Source organism: Coregonus clupeaformis, unplaced genomic scaffold (genome assembly GCF_020615455.1).
Source record: "Coregonus clupeaformis isolate EN_2021a unplaced genomic scaffold, ASM2061545v1 scaf0028, whole genome shotgun sequence".
Classification (NCBI taxonomy): domain Eukaryota; kingdom Metazoa; phylum Chordata; class Actinopteri; order Salmoniformes; family Salmonidae; genus Coregonus; species Coregonus clupeaformis.
The window spans coordinates 480,920-502,276 of NW_025533483.1; the positions used below are offsets into that span (position 1 = coordinate 480,920).

Sequence of the window (21,357 nt, forward strand, 5' to 3'; positions counted from 1 at the left end):
ATCACCTGTCAGACAGCATACAGAGACTAGTTAGAGGAGAGGAATATCACCTGTCAGACAGCATACAGAGACTAGTTAGAGGAGAGGAATATCACCTGTCAGACAGCATACAGAGACTAGTTAGAGGAGAGGAATATCCTACCACCTGTCAGACAGCATACAGAGACTAGTTAGAGGAGAGGAATATCCTACCACCTGTCAGACAGCATACAGAGACTAGTTAGAGGAGAGGAATATCCTACCACCTGTCAGACAGCATACAGAGACTAGCTAGAGAGGAATATCACCTGTCAGACAGCATACAGAGACTAGTTAGAGAGGAATATCACCTGTCAGACAGCATACAGAGACTAGTTAGAGGAGAGGAATATCCTACCACCTGTCAGACAGCATACAGAGACTAGTTAGAGAGGAATATCACCTGTCAGACAGCATACAGAGACTAGTTAGAGGAGAGGAATATCACCTGTCAGACAGTATACAGAGACTAGTTAGAGGAGAGGAATATCACCTGTCAGACAGCATACAGAGACTAGTTAGAGGAGAGGAATATCCTACCACCTGTCAGACAGCATACAGAGACTAGTTAGAGGAGAGGAATATCCTACCACCTGTCAGACAGCATACAGAGACTAGTTAGAGGAGAGGAATATCACCTGTCAGACAGCATACAGAGACTAGTTAGAGGAGAGGAATATCACCTGTCAGACAGCATACAGAGACTAGTTAGAGGAGAGGAATATCACCTGTCAGACAGCATACAGAGACTAGTTAGAGGAGAGGAATATCACCTGTCAGACAGCATACAGAGACTAGTTAGAGGAGAGGAATATCCTACCACCTGTCAGACAGCATACAGAGACTAGTTAGAGGAGAGGAATATCCTACCACCTGTCAGACAGCATACAGAGACTAGTTAGAGAGGAATATCACCTGTCAGACAGCATACAGAGACTAGTTAGAGGAGAGGAATATCCTACCACCTGTCAGACAGCATACAGAGACTAGTTAGAGAGGAATATCACCTGTCAGACAGCATACAGAGACTAGTTAGAGAGGAATATCACCTGTCAGACAGCATACAGAGACTAGTTAGAGAGGAATATCACCTGTCAGACAGCATACAGAGACTAGTTAGAGGAGAGGAATATCCTACCACCTGTCAGACAGCATACAGAGACTAGTTAGAGAGGAATATCACCTGTCAGACAGCATACAGAGACTAGTTAGAGAGGAATATCACCTGTCAGACAGCATACAGAGACTAGTTAGAGGAGAGGAATATCCTACCACCTGTCAGACAGCATACAGAGACTAGTTAGAGAGGAATATCACCTGTCAGACAGCATACAGAGACTAGTTAGAGGAGAGGAATATCCTACCACCTGTCAGACAGCATACAGAGACTAGTTAGAGGAGAGGAATATCACCTGTCAGACAGCATACAGAGACTAGTTAGAGGAGAGGAATATCACCTGTCAGACAGCATACAGAGACTAGTTAGAGGAGAGGAATATCCTACCACCTGTCAGAAAGCATACAGAGACTAGTTAGAGAGGAATATCCTACCACCTGTCAGACAGCATACAGAGACTAGTTAGAGGAGAGGAATATCACCTGTCAGACAGCATACAGAGACTAGTTAGAGGAGAGGAATATCACCTGTCAGACAGCATACAGAGACTAGTTAGAGGAGAGGAATATCACCTGTCAGACAGCATACAGAGACTAGTTAGAGGAGAGGAATATCCTACCACCTGTCAGAAAGCATACAGAGACTAGTTAGAGAGGAATATCCTACCACCTGTCAGACAGCATACAGAGACTAGTTAGAGGAGAGGACTATCACCTGTCAGACAGCATACAGAGACTAGTTAGAGGAGAGGAATATCACCTGTCAGACAGCATACAGAGACTAGTTAGAGGAGAGGAATATCACCTGTCAGACAGCATACAGAGACTAGTTAGAGGAGAGGAATATCACCTGTCAGACAACATACAGAGACTAGTTAGAGGAGAGGAATATCACCTGTCAGACAGCATACAGAGACTAGTTAGAGGAGAGGAATATCCTACCACCTGTCAGACAGCATACAGAGACTAGTTAGAGGAGAGGAATATCACCTGTCAGACAGCATACAGAGACTAGTTAGAGAGGAATATCCTACCACCTGTCAGACAGCATACAGAGACTAGTTAGAGGAGAGGAATATCACCTGTCAGACAGCATACAGAGACTAGTTAGAGGAGAGGAATATCACCTGTCAGACAGCATACAGAGACTAGTTAGAGGAGAGGAATATCCTACCACCTGTCAGACAGCATACAGAGACTAGTTAGAGAGGAATATCCTACCACCTGTCAGACAGCATACAGAGACTAGTTAGAGGAGAGGAATATCACCTGTCAGACAGCATACAGAGACTAGTTAGAGGAGAGGAATATCACCTGTCAGACAGCATACAGAGACTAGTTAGAGGAGAGGAATATCACCTGTCAGACAGCATACAGAGACTAGTTAGAGGAGAGGAATATCCTACCACCTGTCAGACAGCATACAGAGACTAGTTAGAGGAGAGGAATATCACCTGTCAGACAGCATACAGAGACTAGTTAGAGGAGAGGAATATCCTACCACCTGTCAGACAGCATACAGAGACTAGTTAGAGGAGAGGAATATCCTACCACCTGTCAGACAGCATACAGAGACTAGTTAGAGGAGAGGAATATCACCTGTCAGACAGCATACAGAGACTAGTTAGAGGAGAGGAATATCACCTGTCAGACAGCATACAGAGACTAGTTAGAGGAGAGGAATATCCTACCACCTGTCAGACAGCATACAGAGACTAGTTAGAGAGGAATATCCTACCACCTGTCAGACAGCATACAGAGACTAGTTAGAGGAGAGGAATATCACCTGTCAGACAGCATACAGAGACTAGTTAGAGGAGAGGAATATCACCTGTCAGACAGCATACAGAGACTAGTTAGAGGAGAGGAATATCCTACCACCTGTCAGACAGCATACAGAGTCTAGTTAGAGGAGAGGAATATCACCTGTCAGACAGCATACAGAGACTAGTTAGAGGAGAGGAATATCCTACCACCTGTCAGACAGCATACAGAGACTAGTTAGAGGAGAGGAATATCACCTGTCGGACAGCATACTGAGACTAGTTAGAGGAGAGGAATATCACCTGTCAGACAGCATACAGAGACTAGTTAGAGGAGAGGAATATCACCTGTCAGACAGCATACAGAGACTAGTTAGAGGAGAGGAATATCACCTGTCAGACAGCATACAGAGACTAGTTAGAGAGGAATATCCTACCACCTGTCAGACAGCATACAGAGACTAGTTAGAGGAGAGGAATATCACCTGTCAGACAGCATACAGAGACTAGTTAGAGGAGAGGAATATCCTACCACCTGTCAGACAGCATACAGAGACTAGTTAGAGGAGAGGAATATCCTACCACCTGTCAGACAGCATACAGAGACTAGTTAGAGGAGAGGAATATCACCTGTCAGACAGCATACAGAGACTAGTTAGAGGAGAGGAATATCACCTGTCAGACAGCATACAGAGACTAGTTAGAGGAGAGGAATATCCTACCACCTGTCAGACAGCATACAGAGACTAGTTAGAGGAGAGGAATATCACCTGTCAGACAGCATACAGAGACTAGTTAGAGGAGAGGAATATCACCTGTCAGACAGCATACAGAGACTAGTTAGAGGAGAGGAATATCCTACCACCTGTCAGACAGCATACAGAGACTAGTTAGAGAGGAATATCCTACCACCTGTCAGACAGCATACAGAGACTAGTTAGAGGAGAGGAATATCACCTGTCAGACAGCATACAGAGACTAGTTAGAGGAGAGGAATATCCTACCACCTGTCAGACAGCATACAGAGACTAGTTAGAGAGGAATATCACCTGTCAGACAGCATACAGAGACTAGTTAGAGGAGAGGAATATCACCTGTCAGACAGCATACAGAGACTAGTTAGAGGAGAGGAATATCCTACCACCTGTCAGACAGCATACAGAGACTAGTTAGAGAGGAATATCCTACCACCTGTCAGACAGCATACAGAGACTAGTTAGAGGAGAGGAATATCCTACCACCTGTCAGACAGCATACAGAGACTAGTTAGAGGAGAGGAATATCACCTGTCAGACAGCATACAGAGACTAGTTAGAGGAGAGGAATATCCTACCACCTGTCAGACAGCATACAGAGACTAGTTAGAGGAGAGGAATATCACCTGTCAGACAGCATACAGAGACTAGTTAGAGGAGGGGAATATCCTACCACCTGTCAGACAGCATACAGAGACTAGTTAGAGTAGAGGAATATCCTACCACCTGTCAGACAGCATACAGAGACTAGTTAGAGGAGAGGAATATCACCTGTCAGACAGCATACAGAGACTAGTTAGAGGAGAGGAATATCCTACCACCTGTCAGACAGCATACAGAGACTAGTTAGAGGAGAGGAATATCACCTGTCAGACAGCATACAGAGACTAGTTAGAGGAGAGGAATATCACCTGTCAGACAGCATACAGAGACTAGTTAGAGGAGAGGAATATCACCTGTCAGACAGCATACAGAGACTAGTTAGAGGAGAGGAATATCACCTGTCAGACAGCATACAGAGACTAGTTAGAGGAGAGGAATATCACCTGTCAGACAGCATACAGAGACTAGTTAGAGGAGAGGAATATCCTACCACCTGTCAGACAGCATACAGAGACTAGTTAGAGGAGAGGAATATCCTACCACCTGTCAGACAGCATACAGAGACTAGTTAGAGGAGAGGAATATCACCTGTCAGACAGCATACAGAGACTAGTTAGAGAGGAATATCCTACCACCTGTCAGACAGCATACAGAGACTAGTTAGAGGAGAGGAATATCACCTGTCAGACAGCATACAGAGACTAGTTAGAGAGGAATATCACCTGTCAGACAGCATACAGAGACTAGTTAGAGGAGAGGAATATCCTACCACCTGTCAGACAGCATACAGAGACTAGTTAGAGGAGGGGAATATCACCTGTCAGACAGCATACAGAGACTAGTTAGAGAGGAATATCACCTGTCAGACAGCATACAGAGACTAGTTAGAGGAGAGGAATATCACCTGTCAGACAGCATACAGAGACTGCAACACCACTAAGCAAGGGACACCACCAAGCAAGCGGCACCATGAAGACCAAGGAGCTCTCCAAACAGCTCAGGGACAAAGTTGTGGAGAAGTACAGATCAGGGTTGGGTTATACAAAAATATCAGAAACTTTGAACATCCCACAGAGCACCATTAAATCCATTATTAAAAAATTGAAAGAATATGGCACCACAACAAACCTGCCAAGAGAGAGCTGCCCACCAAAACTCACGGACCAGGCAAGGGCATTAATCAGAGAGGCAACAAAGAGCCCAAAGATAACCCTGAAGGAGCTGCAAAGCTCCACAGCGGAGATTGGAGTATCTGTCCATAGGACCACTTTAAGCCGTACACTCCACAGAGCTGGGCTTTACGGAAGAGTGGCCAGAAAAAAGCCATTGCTTAAAGAAATAAGCAAACACGTTCGGTGTTCGCCAAAAGGCATGTGGGGACTCCCCAAACATATGGAAGAAGGTACTCTGGTCAGATGAGACTAAAATTGAGCTTTTTGGCCATCAAGGAAAACGCTATGTCTGGCGCAAACCCAACACCTCTCATCACCCCGAGAACACCATCCCCACAGTGAAGCATGGTGGTGGCAGCATCATGCTGTGGGGATGTTTTTCATCGGCAGGGACTGGGAAACTGGTCAGAATTGAAGGAATGATGGATGGTGCTAAATACAGGGAAATTCTTGAGGGAAACCTGTTTCAGTCTACCAGAGATTTGAGAATGGGACGGAGGTTCACCTTCCAGCAGGACAATGACCCTAAGCATACTGCTAAAGCAACACTCGAGTGGTTTAAATGTCTTGGAATGGCCTTGTCAAAGCCCAGACCTCAATCCAATTGAGAATCTGTGGTATGACTTAAAGATTGCTGTACACCAGTGGAACCCATCCAACTTGAAGGAGCTGGAGCAGTTTTGCCTTGAAGAATGGGCAAAAATCCCAGTGGCTAGATGTGCCAAGCTTATAGAGACATACCCCAAGAGACTTGCAGCTATAATTGCTGCAAAAGGTGGCTCTACGAAGTATTGACTTTGGGGGGGGTGAATAGTTATGCACGCTGAAGTTTTCTGGTTTTTTTTGTCTTATTTCTTGTTTGTTTCACAAAAAAAAGTGGTAGGCATGTTGTGTAAATTAAATGATACAAACCCCACAAAAATCCATTTTAATTCCAGGTTGTAATGTAACAAAATAGGAAAAATGCCAAGGGGGGTGAATACTGTATCTGACCAAATTATGAAAGACAAACATTGTAATTTTTTATTCCGTTAAGTGAGTGTGGAAGAGATGAAAAAAGTATTTATTGTCTATCAATAATGGCAAGCCACCGGGGTCTGACAACTTGGATGGAAAATTACTGAGGATAATAGCGGACGATATTGCCACTCCTATTTGCCACATCTTCAATCTAAGCCTACTAGAAAGTGTGTGCCCTCAGGCCTGGAGGGAAGCAAAAGTCATTCCGCTACCTAAGAATAGTAAAGCCCCCTTTACTGGCTCAAATAGCCGACCAATCAGCCTGTTACCAACCCTTAGTAAACCACTGGAAAAAATTGTGTTTGACCAGATACAATGCTATTTTACAGTAAATATATTAACAGACTTTCAGCATGCTAATAGGGAAGGACATTTAACAAGCACAGCACTTACACAAATGATTGGCTGAGAGAAATTGATGATCAAAATATTGTGGGAGCTGTTTTGTTAGACTTCAGTGCGGCTTTTGACATTATCGATCATAGTCTGCTGCTGGAAAAACGTATGTGTTATGGCTTTACACCCCCTGCTATATTGTGGATAAAGAGTTACCTGTCTAACAGAACACAGAGGGTGTTCTTTAATGGAAGCCTCTCCAACATAATCCAGGTAGAATCAGGAATTCCCCAGGGCAGCTGTTTAGGCCCCTTACTTTTTTCAATCTTTACTAATGACATGCCACTGGCTTTGAGTAAAGCCAGTGTGTCTATGTATGCGGATGACTCAACACTATACACGTCAGCTACCACAGCGACTGAAATAACTGCAACACTTAACAAAGAGTTGCAGTTAGTTTCAGAATGGGTGGCAAGGAATAAGTTAGTCCTGAATATTTCCAAAACTAAAAGCATTGTATTTGGGACAAATCATTCACTAAACCCTAAACCTCAACTACATTTCGTAATGAATAATGTGGAAATTGAGCAAGTTGAGGTGACTAAACTGCTTGGAGTGACCCTGGATTGTAAACTGTCATGGTCAAAACATATTGATACAACAGTAGCTAGGATGGGGAGAAGTCTGTCTATAATTAAGCGCTGCTCTGCCTTCTTAACAGCACTATCAACAAGGCAGGTCCTACAGGCCCTAGGTTTGTCGCACCTGGACTACTGTTCAGTCGTGTGGTCAGGTGCCACAAAGAGGCAGGCCTTTAAATGTACACGGAGAGCTAACATTAATAATATTAATGTAAATCTCTCCTGGCTCAAAGTGGAGGAGAGATTGACTTCATCACTACTTGAATGCACCGAGCTGTCTGTTTAAACTACTAGCACACAGCTCGGACACCCATGCATACCCCACAAGACATGCCACCAGAGGTCTCTTCACAGTCCCCAAGTCCAGAACAGACTATGGGAGGCGCACAGTACTACATAGAGCCATGACTACATTGAACTCTATTCCACATCAGGTAACTGATGCAAGCAGTAGAATCAGATTTAAAAAAACAGATAAAAATACACCTTATGGAACAGCGAGGACTGCGAAGAGACACACACACAGGTACAAACACACACAACATACACACTATCCACACACGTACACCTGGATTGTGTTGTAGTAGAGTAGAGGTCTGAGGACCCACACTTCATGTATTGTCAAATCTGTTGTAAAATCTATTTGAATGTTTTTTTGCTGGACCCCAAGAAGAGAAGCTGCTGCCTTGGCAGGAACTAATGGCGATCCATAATAAACCCCAGGAAGAGTAGCTGCTGCCTTGGCAGGAACTAATGGGGATCCATAATAAACCCCAGGAAGAGTAGCTGCTGCCTTGGCAGGAACTAATGGGGATCCATAATAAATACAAATACAAATATCTTACCTCAAATAATGAGGCATGTCTTCCCTTGCTTCAAAGTAGCCTAGCCAAAATCCAACCCATAGAAACCTGGAGGACATTATTTTATAAAGACTTCCTCATGCTGGATGGGGTGGGAGTTACATTTTGGCTCTTATGATCATAAGAGGGCACTGCGTTCATCCACCTCTGGCCTGCTGGCTCCCCTATCTCTGCGGAAGCACAGTTCCCGCTCAGCCCAGTCAAAACTGTTCGCTGCTCTGGCACCCCAATGGTGGAACAAGCTCCCTCACGACGCCAGGACAGCGGAGTCACTGACCCCCTTCCGGAGACACTTGAAACCCCACCTCTTTAAGGAATACCTGGGATAGGATAAAGTAATCATTCTACCCCCCCTTACCCCACCCCAAAGAGAAAAAATATATATATATATTGTAAAGTGGTTGTCCCACTGGCTATCATAAGGTGAATGCACCAATGTGTATGTCGCTCTGGATAAGAGCGTCTGCTAAATGACGAAAATGTAAATGTGATCAATGCTTTTTATTTAAAAAATGTTTTTCTTATTTTTGACTGGCAGCCCACGGATGGAAGCGAGCTAACTATTAAATTATATGAATTTATGTATTGTGCATGTAGTTGAAAATGACGTTTTATTTGTATTAACCAGGTAAGTTGACTGAGAACACGTTCTCATTTACAGCAACGACCTGGGGAATAGTTACAGGGGAGAGGAGGGGGGATGAATGAGCCAATTGGAAGCTGGGGATGATTAGGTGGCCATGATAGGATGAGGACCAGATTTGGAATTTAGCCAGGACACCGGGGTTAACACCCCTACGATAAGTGCCATGGGATCTTTAGGGACCACAGAGAGTCAGGACACCCATTTAATATCCCATCCGAAAGACAGCACCCTACACAGGGCAATGTCCCCAATCACTGCCCTGGGGCATTGGGATATTTTGTTTTTAGACCAGAGGAAAGAGTCCCCTCCAACTGGCCCCCCAACACCACTTCCAGCAGCATCTGGTTGCCCATCCAGGGACTGACCAGGACCAACCCAGCTTACCTTCAGAGGGAAGCCAGCAGTGGGATGCAGGGTGGTATGCTGCTGGCCAGCAGTGGGATGCAGGGTGGTATGCTGCTGGCCAGCAGTGGGATGCAGGGTGGTATGCTGCTGGCCAGCAGTGGGATGCAGGGTGGTATGCTGCTGGCCAGCAGTGGGATGCAGGGTGGTATGCTGCTGGCCAGCAGTGGGATGCAGGGTGGTATGCTGCTGGCCAGCAGTGGGATGCAGGGTGGTATGCTGCTGGCCAGCAGTGGGATGCAGGGTGGTATGCTGCTGGCCCAGTGTTAGCTGCTTCATTACAGGAAATTACGTTTTATTAGCTGGAATTGCATGTTCAATAATAGGTGCATGTTTATTAATAGCCTTTTGACTGTAAGGTGATAGACTTGCTATTTATTGATGTTTACAATAAGCTCTTAATGACAAATGTATGTTACTTGCATAGTATTTTCTGTTGGTTACGTCATTTTATATACCGTATGTGTTTACCACTTAATGAGGGTCGGTTAGTCGGCAGCAAAATTGACCGAAATTTGCATCCGTAGTTAGTCTCCACCAAACATGTTCTGTATGTAATTTATTCTGCCGGTGGCAGGTCAAGAAATGCATTTGTTTTCTTTCTGCATCAACTAGAATAAGACAGGTCAAGCTGCCTCGAGGCCTGTGTATGAAACTCTCAGATTAAGGTTATTTTTCTTTTTTTGACCTGTTGTGCTGCTGCTCCAGTTTTAACCTGACCTTGTCCTGGACCGCTCTCTCTCTACCGCACCGGACCTTGTCCTGGACCGCTCTCTCTCTACCGCACCGGACCTTGTCCTGGACCGCTCTCTCTCTACCGCACCGGACCTTGTCCTGGACCGCTCTCTCTCTACCGCACCTGCTGTCTCGACCTCTGAATGCTCGGCTATGAAAAGCCAACTGACATTTACTCTCGAGGTGCTGACCTGTTGCACCCTCTACAACCACTGTGATTATTATTTAACCCTGCTGGTCATGTACTCTTATAATCTCCACCCGGCACAGCCAGAAGAGGACTGGCCACCCCTCAGAGCCTGGTTCCTCTCTAGGTTTCTTCCTAGGTTTCTGCCTTTCTAGGGAGTTCTTCTACATCTGCATTGGTTGCTGTTTGGGGTTTTAGGCTGGGTTTCTGTATAAGCACTTTGTGACATCTGCTGATGTAAAAAGGGCTTTATAAATACATTTGATTTGATTAAGTTAGACTGCCGTTAGACTGCTTAGCAGCGTAGCGAGAAACACAACATGGCTTCAGGCTGGATCAACACCCGTTGCATAGAGCTCTCCCAGCTTGGATGTTGTGGGAACTTACAGTGAGGGAAAAAAGTATTTGATCCCCTGCTGATTTTGTATGTTTGCCCACTGACAAAGACATGATCAGTCTATAATTTTAATGGTTGTTTTATTTGAACAGTGAGAGACAGAATAACAACAAAAAAATCCAGAAAAACAAAATCCAGAAAAATGCATGTCAAAAATGTTAGAAATGTATTTGCATTATAATGAGGGAAATAAGTATTTGACCCCTCTGCAAAACATGACTTAGTACTTGGTGGCAAAACCCTTGTTGGCAATCACAGAGGTCAGACGTTTCAAAATCAGCAGGGGATCAAATACTTTTTTCCCTCACTATGTTTTTAACGTATGTTTTTGGTTTGACATTGGTTGTGGGAACGAAAACATACGTTTCCTGACCGTTTAAAAAAAAAAACGTTCTGAGAACAGAAGTGAACATTTTGCCTGTTCTAGGAACGTTTATTTTTGGGTTGCAGGGAGGTTCTGAAAAACGTTTTCCTGGGAGGTTGTATTAACGCTCTGAGAACTGAAATTATTTAGTTGTTTTTCAATGACTTCCTTAACCTTTACTGAATGTTTCAATAAGACTTTTGATAACACTGCTAGCTTATTTTGGGTTCACTTTTTTGAACTCCAATTGTGACACGGCATCAGTCAGATTCAGACCAATGATTTTCTGTTCTATATCCATGGAAATAGTCCACTGGACCACCAGGAGGGAGGTAGCATGCCATGTTTTATTTACTCATACAAAGCTGTTCATTTTAGTCTATTCAAACAGACCCCATTTCAAAGGAAGCAAGCGCTCATTAAGATCAGGTGTGTCCGATTAGTGGGCGCGGCCAACACACCTGAACACGCTTAACAAGATAGAAGAGAGAGTTTTGTTGATGCTGAGAACGGAATGTATATGTTTTTAAATAACATCATTAAAACTTTCTCTGAATGTTACTGAAGTTTTCTTTTGATTTTTATGGAAAGTTTTCTCCATGTTCTGAGAACGGAATTTAGAGCGTATTGATTTTAATGTGTACAATTACATTTCCCAGAATATTGCCAAGAACTGACATAAAACTGAAACATATCTTCTCTGAACGTTCTGAGAACATCACTTGAGTCACACACATTTTTTGAACTTTTCCAGAATGTAGTAAAAAATATGACATTAAATAGAACCACGTGAACTTGTGTGGAATGTTTGTGGAAGTACTACAATTCCCACAGAAGAACGTTGTTTCTTAACGTTCTCTGAACTATTTGCGAACATTCCCAATATCAAAGCAGTTGGAGAACATTCCTAGAACATTAACAAAGTTTAAATTAAATGTAACCATGTTTGAACTTCTATTAAACATTCTGTTAAAGGTGTCAAACTCATTCCATGGAGGTCCTAGTGTCTGCAGGTTTTTGGTTTTTCCTTTCAATTAAGACCTAGACAACCAGGTGAGGGGAGTTCCTTACTAATCAGTGACCTTAATTCATCAATCAAGTACAAGGGAGGAGTGAAAACCCGCAGACACTCGGCCCTCCGTGGGATGAGTTGGACACAATCACGTTCTCACCGAGCTCTAAGAAACGTATGGTTCTGAGAACAGCATGCGCTAGCTGGGCTCTCGCTCTGGAAAAGAGATTAGTGATGTACTCCCAGAGCACAGGACTAAAGCCGATAACTCTGTAATTGATATGACAGAACAGAAACAGATCATTAGTGATCTAGAAAATAACTAATGCTATGGTACAGCTGATTATATTTCCGCCAGAGTTTAGGTTATATAGGCACCGTGAGAACGACTATGGTGCGATGTCATGATATGACTATTTTTTATTTATTTTGTGTCATTTAGCAGACGCTCTTATCCAGAGCGACTTACAGGAGCAATTAGGGTTAAGTGCCTTGCTTAAGGGCACATCGACAGATTTTTCACCTAGTCGGCTCTGGGATTAGAACCAGCGACCTTTTGGTTACTGGCACAACGCTCTTAACCACTAAGCTACCTGCCGCACCCGACTAGGATAGGAGGCTGTGAAGGTCAAATGGGATTATGACGGTTAGGGGACAATGTGTGAGGAATGAAGGCAGGTTAAAGAGATGGCTGTCTGTAGTAGTAATCGTAGAGACAGACCTGTGTGCTGGAGGGGCCCACGGCGCGGCGGGGAACCTTGATGTCAAAGCCTCCCTTGGGGTCTTTCTCTCCTCGCAGGGCGGGGTCATTGTGTGGCTCACGCCCAGTCTCCCAATCGCAGATGGTCTTCCTGATGGCCTGCAGGACACTGGGGAGAGAACAGCACAAAATACATGAAAAACTCTCAACAGAGTCCACATCAGGGAAACTCTCAACAGAGTCCACATCAGGGAAACTCTCATCAGGGGTCTGCAACTCTGGCACAGGGTGGGAATGAAAGCCTGCACACCCAGTAGCTGGAGAACTCTGGTCCCCCCCGTCCCCCGTCCCCCTACAAAAGCCATCATTCAAAGGATGTTTTGTGCGGTCCTGTTTGTTCTGTAGTACCTCTGTACCACGTTCTTCTTCCTCTTGATGGCCTGCCGTAGCGGGTCTCTCAGGGTGAGCTGGGCGAAGTCCTGCAGGGCCGAGTAGATGGTGTGGCGGATAGCGTGGTTGAACACAGACTCCATACGACCCATCAGAACCTGCAAACCCTTTATCATGGCCATCACCTGGAGGGGAAGGAACACACCTCAGAGACAGACATTTATAAAGCCTTTTTTTTTTACATCAGCAGTTGTCACAAAGCGGTCAAGTTAGAGGCAGAGATGTTTAATAAGAGGGGAGTTGGCTAGACAGCAGAAACAGATATGGGACCATTATAGGGTGATCGGAGAACAGCAGAGATTTTGTAATGAGCTGACCTCGACCAGGGAGAACTTCTCCTCGCTGGAGTAATTGTATCGTGTAGCTCGTTCATACTCCTCCGCGTTGTCAGGACACTCCTTGTTAGAGTACTTATCAGTTGGATGAACCAGCTTCCACGAGTACTGCAGGAAGAACAGTTGTCTTCATCAACATCATCCTCATCATTATCGATCATCATCATCATCAACATCCTCATCATCAACATCCTCATCAACATCGATCATCATCATCAACATCCTCATCATCAACATCCTCATCATGACTGTAAGTCGCTTTGGATAAAAGCGTCTGCTAAATGGCATATTATATTTATTATTATATCATTATCAACATCCTCATCATCATTATCAACATCGTCATCATCAACATCCTCATCATCATTATCAACATCCTCATCAACAACGTCATCATCAACATCGTCATCATCAACATCCTCATCATCATTATCAACATCCTCATCATCAACATCATTATCAACATTATCATCAAATCAAAGTTTATTGGTAGAGCAGATAGAGAGAGCAGAAAGAGAGAGAGACGAGTGACAGAGCAGAGAAAGAGCAGCGAGAGAGAGAGAGAGAGAGAGAGAGAGAGAGGGAGAGAGAGAGAGAGAGAAAGAGAGACAGAGAGGGAGAGAGAGAGAGAGAGCAGAAAGAGCAGAAAGAGAAGAAAGAGAGAGCAGAGAGAGAAAGAGCAGAGCGAGAGAGAGAGCAGAAAGAGAGAGCAGAGAGAGAGAGCAGAGAGAGAGCGAGAGAGAGAGAGAGAGCAGCGAGAGAGAGAGCAGAGAGAGAGAGCAGAGAGAGAGAGGGGGAGAGAGAGAGCAGAGAGAGAGAGCAGAGAGAGAGAGAGAGAGAGAGAGAGAGAGAGAGAGAGAGAGAGAGAGAGAGAGCAGAAAGAGCAGAAAGAGAGAGCAGAGAGAGAAAGAGCAGAGAGAGAGAGAGAGAACAGAGAGAGAGAGAGAGAGAGAGAGCAGAAAGAGCAAAAAGAGAGAGCAGAGAGAGAGAGCGCAGAGAGAGAGAGAGAGCAGAGAGAGAGCAGAAAGAGAGAGCAGAGAGAGAGCGAGAGAGAGAGCAGAGAGAGAGAGAGCAGAGAGAGAGAGCAGAGAGAGAGAGAGAGAGCAGAGAGAGAGAGCAGAGAGAGAGAGAGAGAGAGAGAGAGAGAGAGAGAGAGAGAGAGAGAGCAGAAAGAGAGCAGAGAGAGAGAGAGAGCAGAGAGAGAGAGAGAGAGAGAGAGAGAGAGAGAGAGAGAGAGAGAGAGAGAGAGAGCAGAAAGAGAGAACTGAAAAAAATAATATTGTGTTTGAAGACCTTGAGGAGAGACTGTGGGCAATAGGGAAGACTATACCAAAGATGATGGATATACTGACAAGATACATGTCTCTGCGCCCTGAAAATGGGAGTCGTTGTCCACAAGGCAGCACGGCAGACTGTCTAGCTCCCGCCCATCCTTTCTTTGGATTGGTGGATACCTCATTATTGTAATCCTTTTTTGAATATTCGATGAGGGTTGTTGACGTCAACCGCCTGTATTCAATGGAGAGAGAGGCTATGCTACTAGCCTCATGACATGAATATGCATAGCCATCGAGATAACTCCGATATAAAATGTTTTGCCGGGATGTCATGTGTCCCACTTACCGTATATCAATACACTCGTAACAACTTAAGCATTACGGAACTTGTAGTCAATCAAATAAACCTCACGTAGCAAATAAGCCATTCAGTTTGTTGGCCAAATTCGACACTCTCTCATTGACCTCCTTAAAACTCCTTGCTTGGTGGGCGAAACAACGGAAAAATGTCACCTGCTGGAGGGAGACAGATTTTTCGCAGAGTTGGGCCTCTCGCTTCCTCTTCCTCTCTGACAATAGTCAAAGTGTGAGCTGTGAACTCTGAACTGGGATGAGATGGGAGAGAAATCGGTTTGCCCCCCCTGATCGTAAGTCTCTGGCAGGTGTCTATCTGTGGGTCCTCTCCTCCACTATAGTCTGTTAGGGATGTGGGACCTCACCACTTCCATGACGTGTGTTGGTTAGGGTTGGATTTCATTTATTAGGATCCCCATTAGCCGACGCCAATGGCGACAGCTAGTCTTCCTGGGGTCCGACACATAACGAAACAGACATTACAGACAAAACCCCATGTAATTTAGTCTCCTCAACTTGTTCAACAGCCACACCATTCATTGCCAGATTCAGCTGAGGTCTAGAACTTAGGGAATGATTTGTACCAAATACAATGCTCTTAGCTTTAGAGATGTTCAGGACCAGTTTATTAGTGGCCACCCATTCCAAAACAAACTGCAACTCTTTGTTAAGGGTTTTGGTGACTTCATCAGCATATATGGACACACGCTTTGTTTTCAACTTGTAAGTCGCTCTAGATAAGAGCGTCTGCTAAATGACGTAAATGTAAAAAATGTAAATGTTTAATGCCAGCGGCAGGTCATTGGTAAAAAGAGTAGAGGGCCTAGAGAGCTGCCCTGTGGTACACCACACTTTACATGTTTGACATTAGAGAAGCTTCCATTCAAGAAAACCCTCTGAGTTATAATAGATAGATAGCTCTGAATCCACGATATGGCAGAGGTTGAAAAGCCATAGCACATAAGTTGTCAACAACAGGTTATGGTCAGGATTAAGGTTAGAGGTCACTCACCACTTCCATGACATGTGCGCTCCACTGGGATAGCAGCTGCATCCCCTGCAGAGCCAGGTCAAACAGCTTCCTGTACTCCTGGTCTGTCTTGTGGGCCTCCTGACGACCAGACCCTGTCACCACCTAGAGAGAGACACCTTAATTAGGACATAACAGGTTAACTTAACCCTAACCAGACCCTGTCACCACCTAGAGAGAGACACCTTAATTAGGACATAACAGGTTAACTTAACCCTAACCAGACCCTGTCACCACCTAGAGAGAGACACCTTTATTAGGACATAACAGGTTAACTAACCCTAACCAGACCCTGTCACCACCTAGAGAGAGACACCTTAATTAGGACATAACAGGTTAACTAACCCTAACCAGACCCTGTCACCACCTAGAGAGAGACACCTTAATTAGGACATAACAGGTTAACTAACCCTAACCCTTCACATTACAGGTTACACCTAACACTAGGCTTGGGCGGTATACCGTATACCGGGGTATTCTGAAATGCACACGGTATGATTTTCAATACAGTCAACAACTCATTTTTTTGTTTGTTTTTTGGGGGGGTTGGGGGCCCCTAAAGCTCAGGGCCCCCTTGCCTCATAGGGGTTGCGTGCTACGCCACTGCTTATAACTTTAAGTTACTATCTAAGATGTGCCAAATAAAATATATCCAGCTCAGGGCTCCAGCTACGCATTTGGTTTGCTAACTTTAACGCAACATGTAAAGTGTTGGTCCCATGTTCCATGAGCTGAAATAAAAGATGCCAGAAATATTCAAATCAAATCAAATTGTATTTGTCACACACACGTGTTTAGCAGATGTTATAGCGGGTGTAGCGAAATGCTTGTGCTTCTAGCTCCGACAGTGCAGTAACATCCATACGCACAAAAACCATATTTCTCTAAAATGTTGCGCACAATTTTGTATTTCATCCCTGTTAGTGAGCATTTCTCCTTTGCTAAAATAATCCATCCACCTGACAGGCATATCAAGAAGCTGATTAAACAGCATGATCATTACACAGGTGCACCTTGTGCTGGGGACAATAAAAAGCACTCTAAAATGTGCAGTTTTGTCACAACACAATGCCACAGATGTCTCAAGTTTTGAGGGATCGTGCAATTGGCATGCTGACTGCAGGAATGTCCACCAGAGCTGTTGCCAGAGAATTCAATGTTCATTTATCTACCATAAACTGCCTCCAATGTTGTTTTAAAGAATTTGGCAGTACGTCCAACTGGCATCATAACCGCAGACCACGTCTATGGGGTCGTGTGGGCGAGTGGTTTGCTGATGTCAACAATGTGAACAGAGTGCCCCATGGTGGCGTGGGGTTATCGTATGGTCGTATGGGCAGGCATAAGCTATGGCCAACGAATAAAATGGCATTTTATCGATGGCAATTTGAATGCACAGAGATACCGTGACAAGGTCCTGAGGCCCATTGTTGTGCCATTAATCCGCCGTCATCCCCTCATGTTTCAGCATGATAATGCACGGCCCCATTGTCGTAAGGATCTGTACACAATTCCTTAAAAACACATGAGATGTAGTCTCTCACCCATTACAAACACATGAGATGTAGTCTCTCACCCATTAAAAACACGAGATGTAGTCTCTCACCCATTAAAAACACGAGATGTAGTCTCTCACCCATTAAAAACACATGAGATGTAGTCTTTCACCCATTAAAAACACATGATGTAGTCTTTCACCCATTAAAAACACATGAGATGTAGTCTCTCACCCATTAAAAACACGAGATGTAGTCTCTCACCCATTAAAAACACATGAGATGTAGTCTTTCACCCATTAAAAACACATGATGTAGTCTTTCACCCATTAAAAACACATGAGATGTAGTCTTTCACCCATTAAAAACACATGAGATGTAGTCTCTCACCCATTAAAAACACATGAGATGTAGTCTAGTCTCTCACCCATTAAAAACACATGAGATGTAGTCTTTCACCCATTAAAAACACATGATGTAGTCTTTCACCCATTAAAAACACATGAGATGTAGTCTTTCACCCATTAAAAACACATGATGTAGTCTTTCACCCATTAAAAACACATGAGATGTAGTCTTTCACCCATTAAAAACACATGAGATGTAGTCTTTCACCCATTAAAAACACATGAGATGTAGTCTTTCACCCATTAAAAACACATGAGATGTAGTCTTTCACCCATTAAAAACACATGATGTAGTCTCTCACTCATTAAATACCCTAACACAGGAATAGCTACAGTATGTATTCATTAAATACCCTAACACAGGAATAGCTACAGTATGTATTCATTAAATACCCTAACAGCAGGAATAGCTACAGTATGTATTCATTAAATACCCTAACACAGGAATAGCTACAGTATGTATTCATTAAATACCCTAACACAGGAATAGCTACAGTATGTATTCATTAAATACCCTAACACAGGAATAGCTACAGTATGTATTCATTAAATACCCTAACAGCAGGAATAGCTACAGTATGTATTCATTAAATACCCTAACAGCAGGAATAGCTACAGTATGTATTCATTAAATACCCTAACACAGGAATAGCTACAGTATGTATTCATTAAATACCCTAACACAGGAATAGCTACAGTATGTATTCATTAAATACCCTAACACAGGAATAGCTACAGTATGTATTCATTAAATACCCTAACACAGGAATAGCTACAGTATGTATTCATTAAATACCCTAACACAGGAATAGCTACAGTATGTATTCATTAAATACCCTAACACAGGAATAGCTACAGTATGTATTCATTAAATACCCTAACAGCAGGAATAGCTACAGTATGTATTCATTAAATACCCTAACACAGGAATAGCTACAGTATGTATTCATTAAATACCCTAACACAGGAATAGCTACAGTATGTATTCATTAAATACCCTAACACAGGAATAGCTACAGTATGTATTCATTAAATACCCTAACACAGGAATAGCTACAGTATGTATTCATTAAATACCCTAACACAGGAATATCTACAGTATGTATTCATTAAATACCCTAACAGCAGGAATAGCTACAGTATGTATTCATTAAATACCCCTAACACAGGAATAGCTACAGTATGTATTCATTAAATACCCTAACACAGGAATAGCTACAGTATGTATTCATTAAATACCCTAACACAGGAATAGCTACAGTATGTATTCATTAAATACCCTAACACAGGAATAGCTACAGTATGTATTCATTAAATACCCTAACACAGGAATAGCTACAGTATGTATTCATTAAATACCCTAACACAGGAATAGCTACAGTATGTATTCATTAAATACCCTAACACAGGAATAGCTACAGTATGTATTCATTAAATACCCTAACACAGGAATAGCTACAGTATGTATTCATTAAATACCCTAACACAGGAATAGCTACAGTATGTATTCATTAAATACCCTAACACAGGAATAGCTACAGTATGTATTCATTAAATACCCTAACACAGGAATAGCTACAGTATGTATTCATTAAATACCCTAACACAGGAATAGCTACAGTATGTATTCATTAAATACCCTAACACAGGAATAGCTACAGTATGTATTCATTAAATACCCTAACACAGGAATAGCTACAGTATGTATTCATTAAATACCCTAACACAGGAATAGCTACAGTATGTATTCATTAAATACCCTAACACAGGAATAGCTACAGTATGTATTCATTAAATACCCTAACACAGGAATAGCTACAGTATGTATTCATTAAATACCCTAACAGCAGGAATAGCTACAGTATGTATTCATTAAATACCCTAACACAGGAATAGCTACAGTATGTATTCATTAAATACCCTAACACAGGAATAGCTACAGTATGTATTCATTAAATACCCTAACAGCAGGAATAGCTACAGTATGTATTCATTAAATACCCTAACACAGGAATAGCTACAGTATGTATTCATTAAATACCCTAACACAGGAATAGCTACAGTATGTATTCATTAAATACCCTAACACAGGAATAGCTACAGTATGTATTCATTAAATACCCTAACACAGGAATAGCTACAGTATGTATTCATTAAATACCCTAACAGCAGGAATAGCTACAGTATGTATTCATTAAATACCCTAACACAGGAATAGCTACAGTATGTATTCATTAAATACCCTAACACAGGAATAGCTACAGTATGTATTCATTAAATACCCTAACACAGGAATAGCTACAGTATGTATTCATTAAATACCCTAACACAGGAATAGCTACAGTATGTATTCATTAAATACCCTAACACAGGAATAGCTACAGTATGTATTCATTAAATACCCTAACACAGGAATAGCTACAGTATGTATTCACTAAATACCCTAACACAGGAATAGCTACAGTATGTATTCATTAAATACCCTAACACAGGAATAGCTACAGTATGTATTCATTAAATACCCTAACACAGGAATAGCTACAGTATGTATTCATTAAATACCCTAACACAGGAATAGCTACAGTATGTATTCATTAAATACCCTAACAGCAGGAATAGCTACAGTATGTATTCATTAAATACCCTAACAGCAGGAATAGCTACAGTATGTATTCATTAAATACCCTAACACAGGAATAGCTACAGTATGTATTCATTAAATACCCTAACACAGGAATAGCTACAGTATGTATTCATTAAATACCCTAACACAGGAATAGCTACAGTATGTATTCACTAAAACACTAACACAGGAATAGCTACAGTATGTATTCATTAAATACCCTAACACAGGAATAGCTACAGTATGTATTCACTAAAACACTAACACAGGAATAGCTACAGTATGTATTCATTAAATACCCTAACACAGGAATAGCTACAGTATGTATTCATTAAATACCCTAACACAGGAATAGCTACAGTATGTATTCATTAAATACCCTAACACAGGAATAGCTACAGTATGTATTCATTAAATACCCTAACACAGGAATAGCTACAGTATGTATTCACTAAAACACTAACACAGGAATAGCTACAGTATGTATTCATTAAATACCCTAACACAGGAATAGCTACAGTATGTATTCACTAAAACACTAACACAGGAATAGCTACAGTATGTATTCATTAAATACCCTAACACAGGAATAGCTACAGTATGTATTCATTAAATACCCTAACAGCAGGAATAGCTACAGTATGTATTCATTAAA

The 21,357-nt window shown here is 42.7% G+C and overlaps 1 protein-coding gene across 3 annotated transcripts in view; it reads right to left on the reverse strand.

Moving 5' to 3' along the window:
• The window catches only part of cyfip1 (cytoplasmic FMR1 interacting protein 1), a 165,602-nt gene that overhangs the window by 80,322 nt on the left and 63,923 nt on the right, over positions 1 to 21,357 (reverse strand). For all 3 annotated transcript variants that reach the window (XM_041889523.1, XM_041889522.1, XM_041889524.1), the window contains 4 exons: positions 16,159 to 16,281; positions 13,498 to 13,623; positions 13,139 to 13,305; positions 12,752 to 12,899 (listed from right to left, as the gene is read on the reverse strand). In XM_041889523.1, the coding sequence (XP_041745457.1) occupies positions 12,752 to 12,899; positions 13,139 to 13,305; positions 13,498 to 13,623; positions 16,159 to 16,281 (564 nt within the window). The remainder of the gene's footprint in view (positions 1 to 12,751; positions 12,900 to 13,138; positions 13,306 to 13,497; positions 13,624 to 16,158; positions 16,282 to 21,357) is intronic.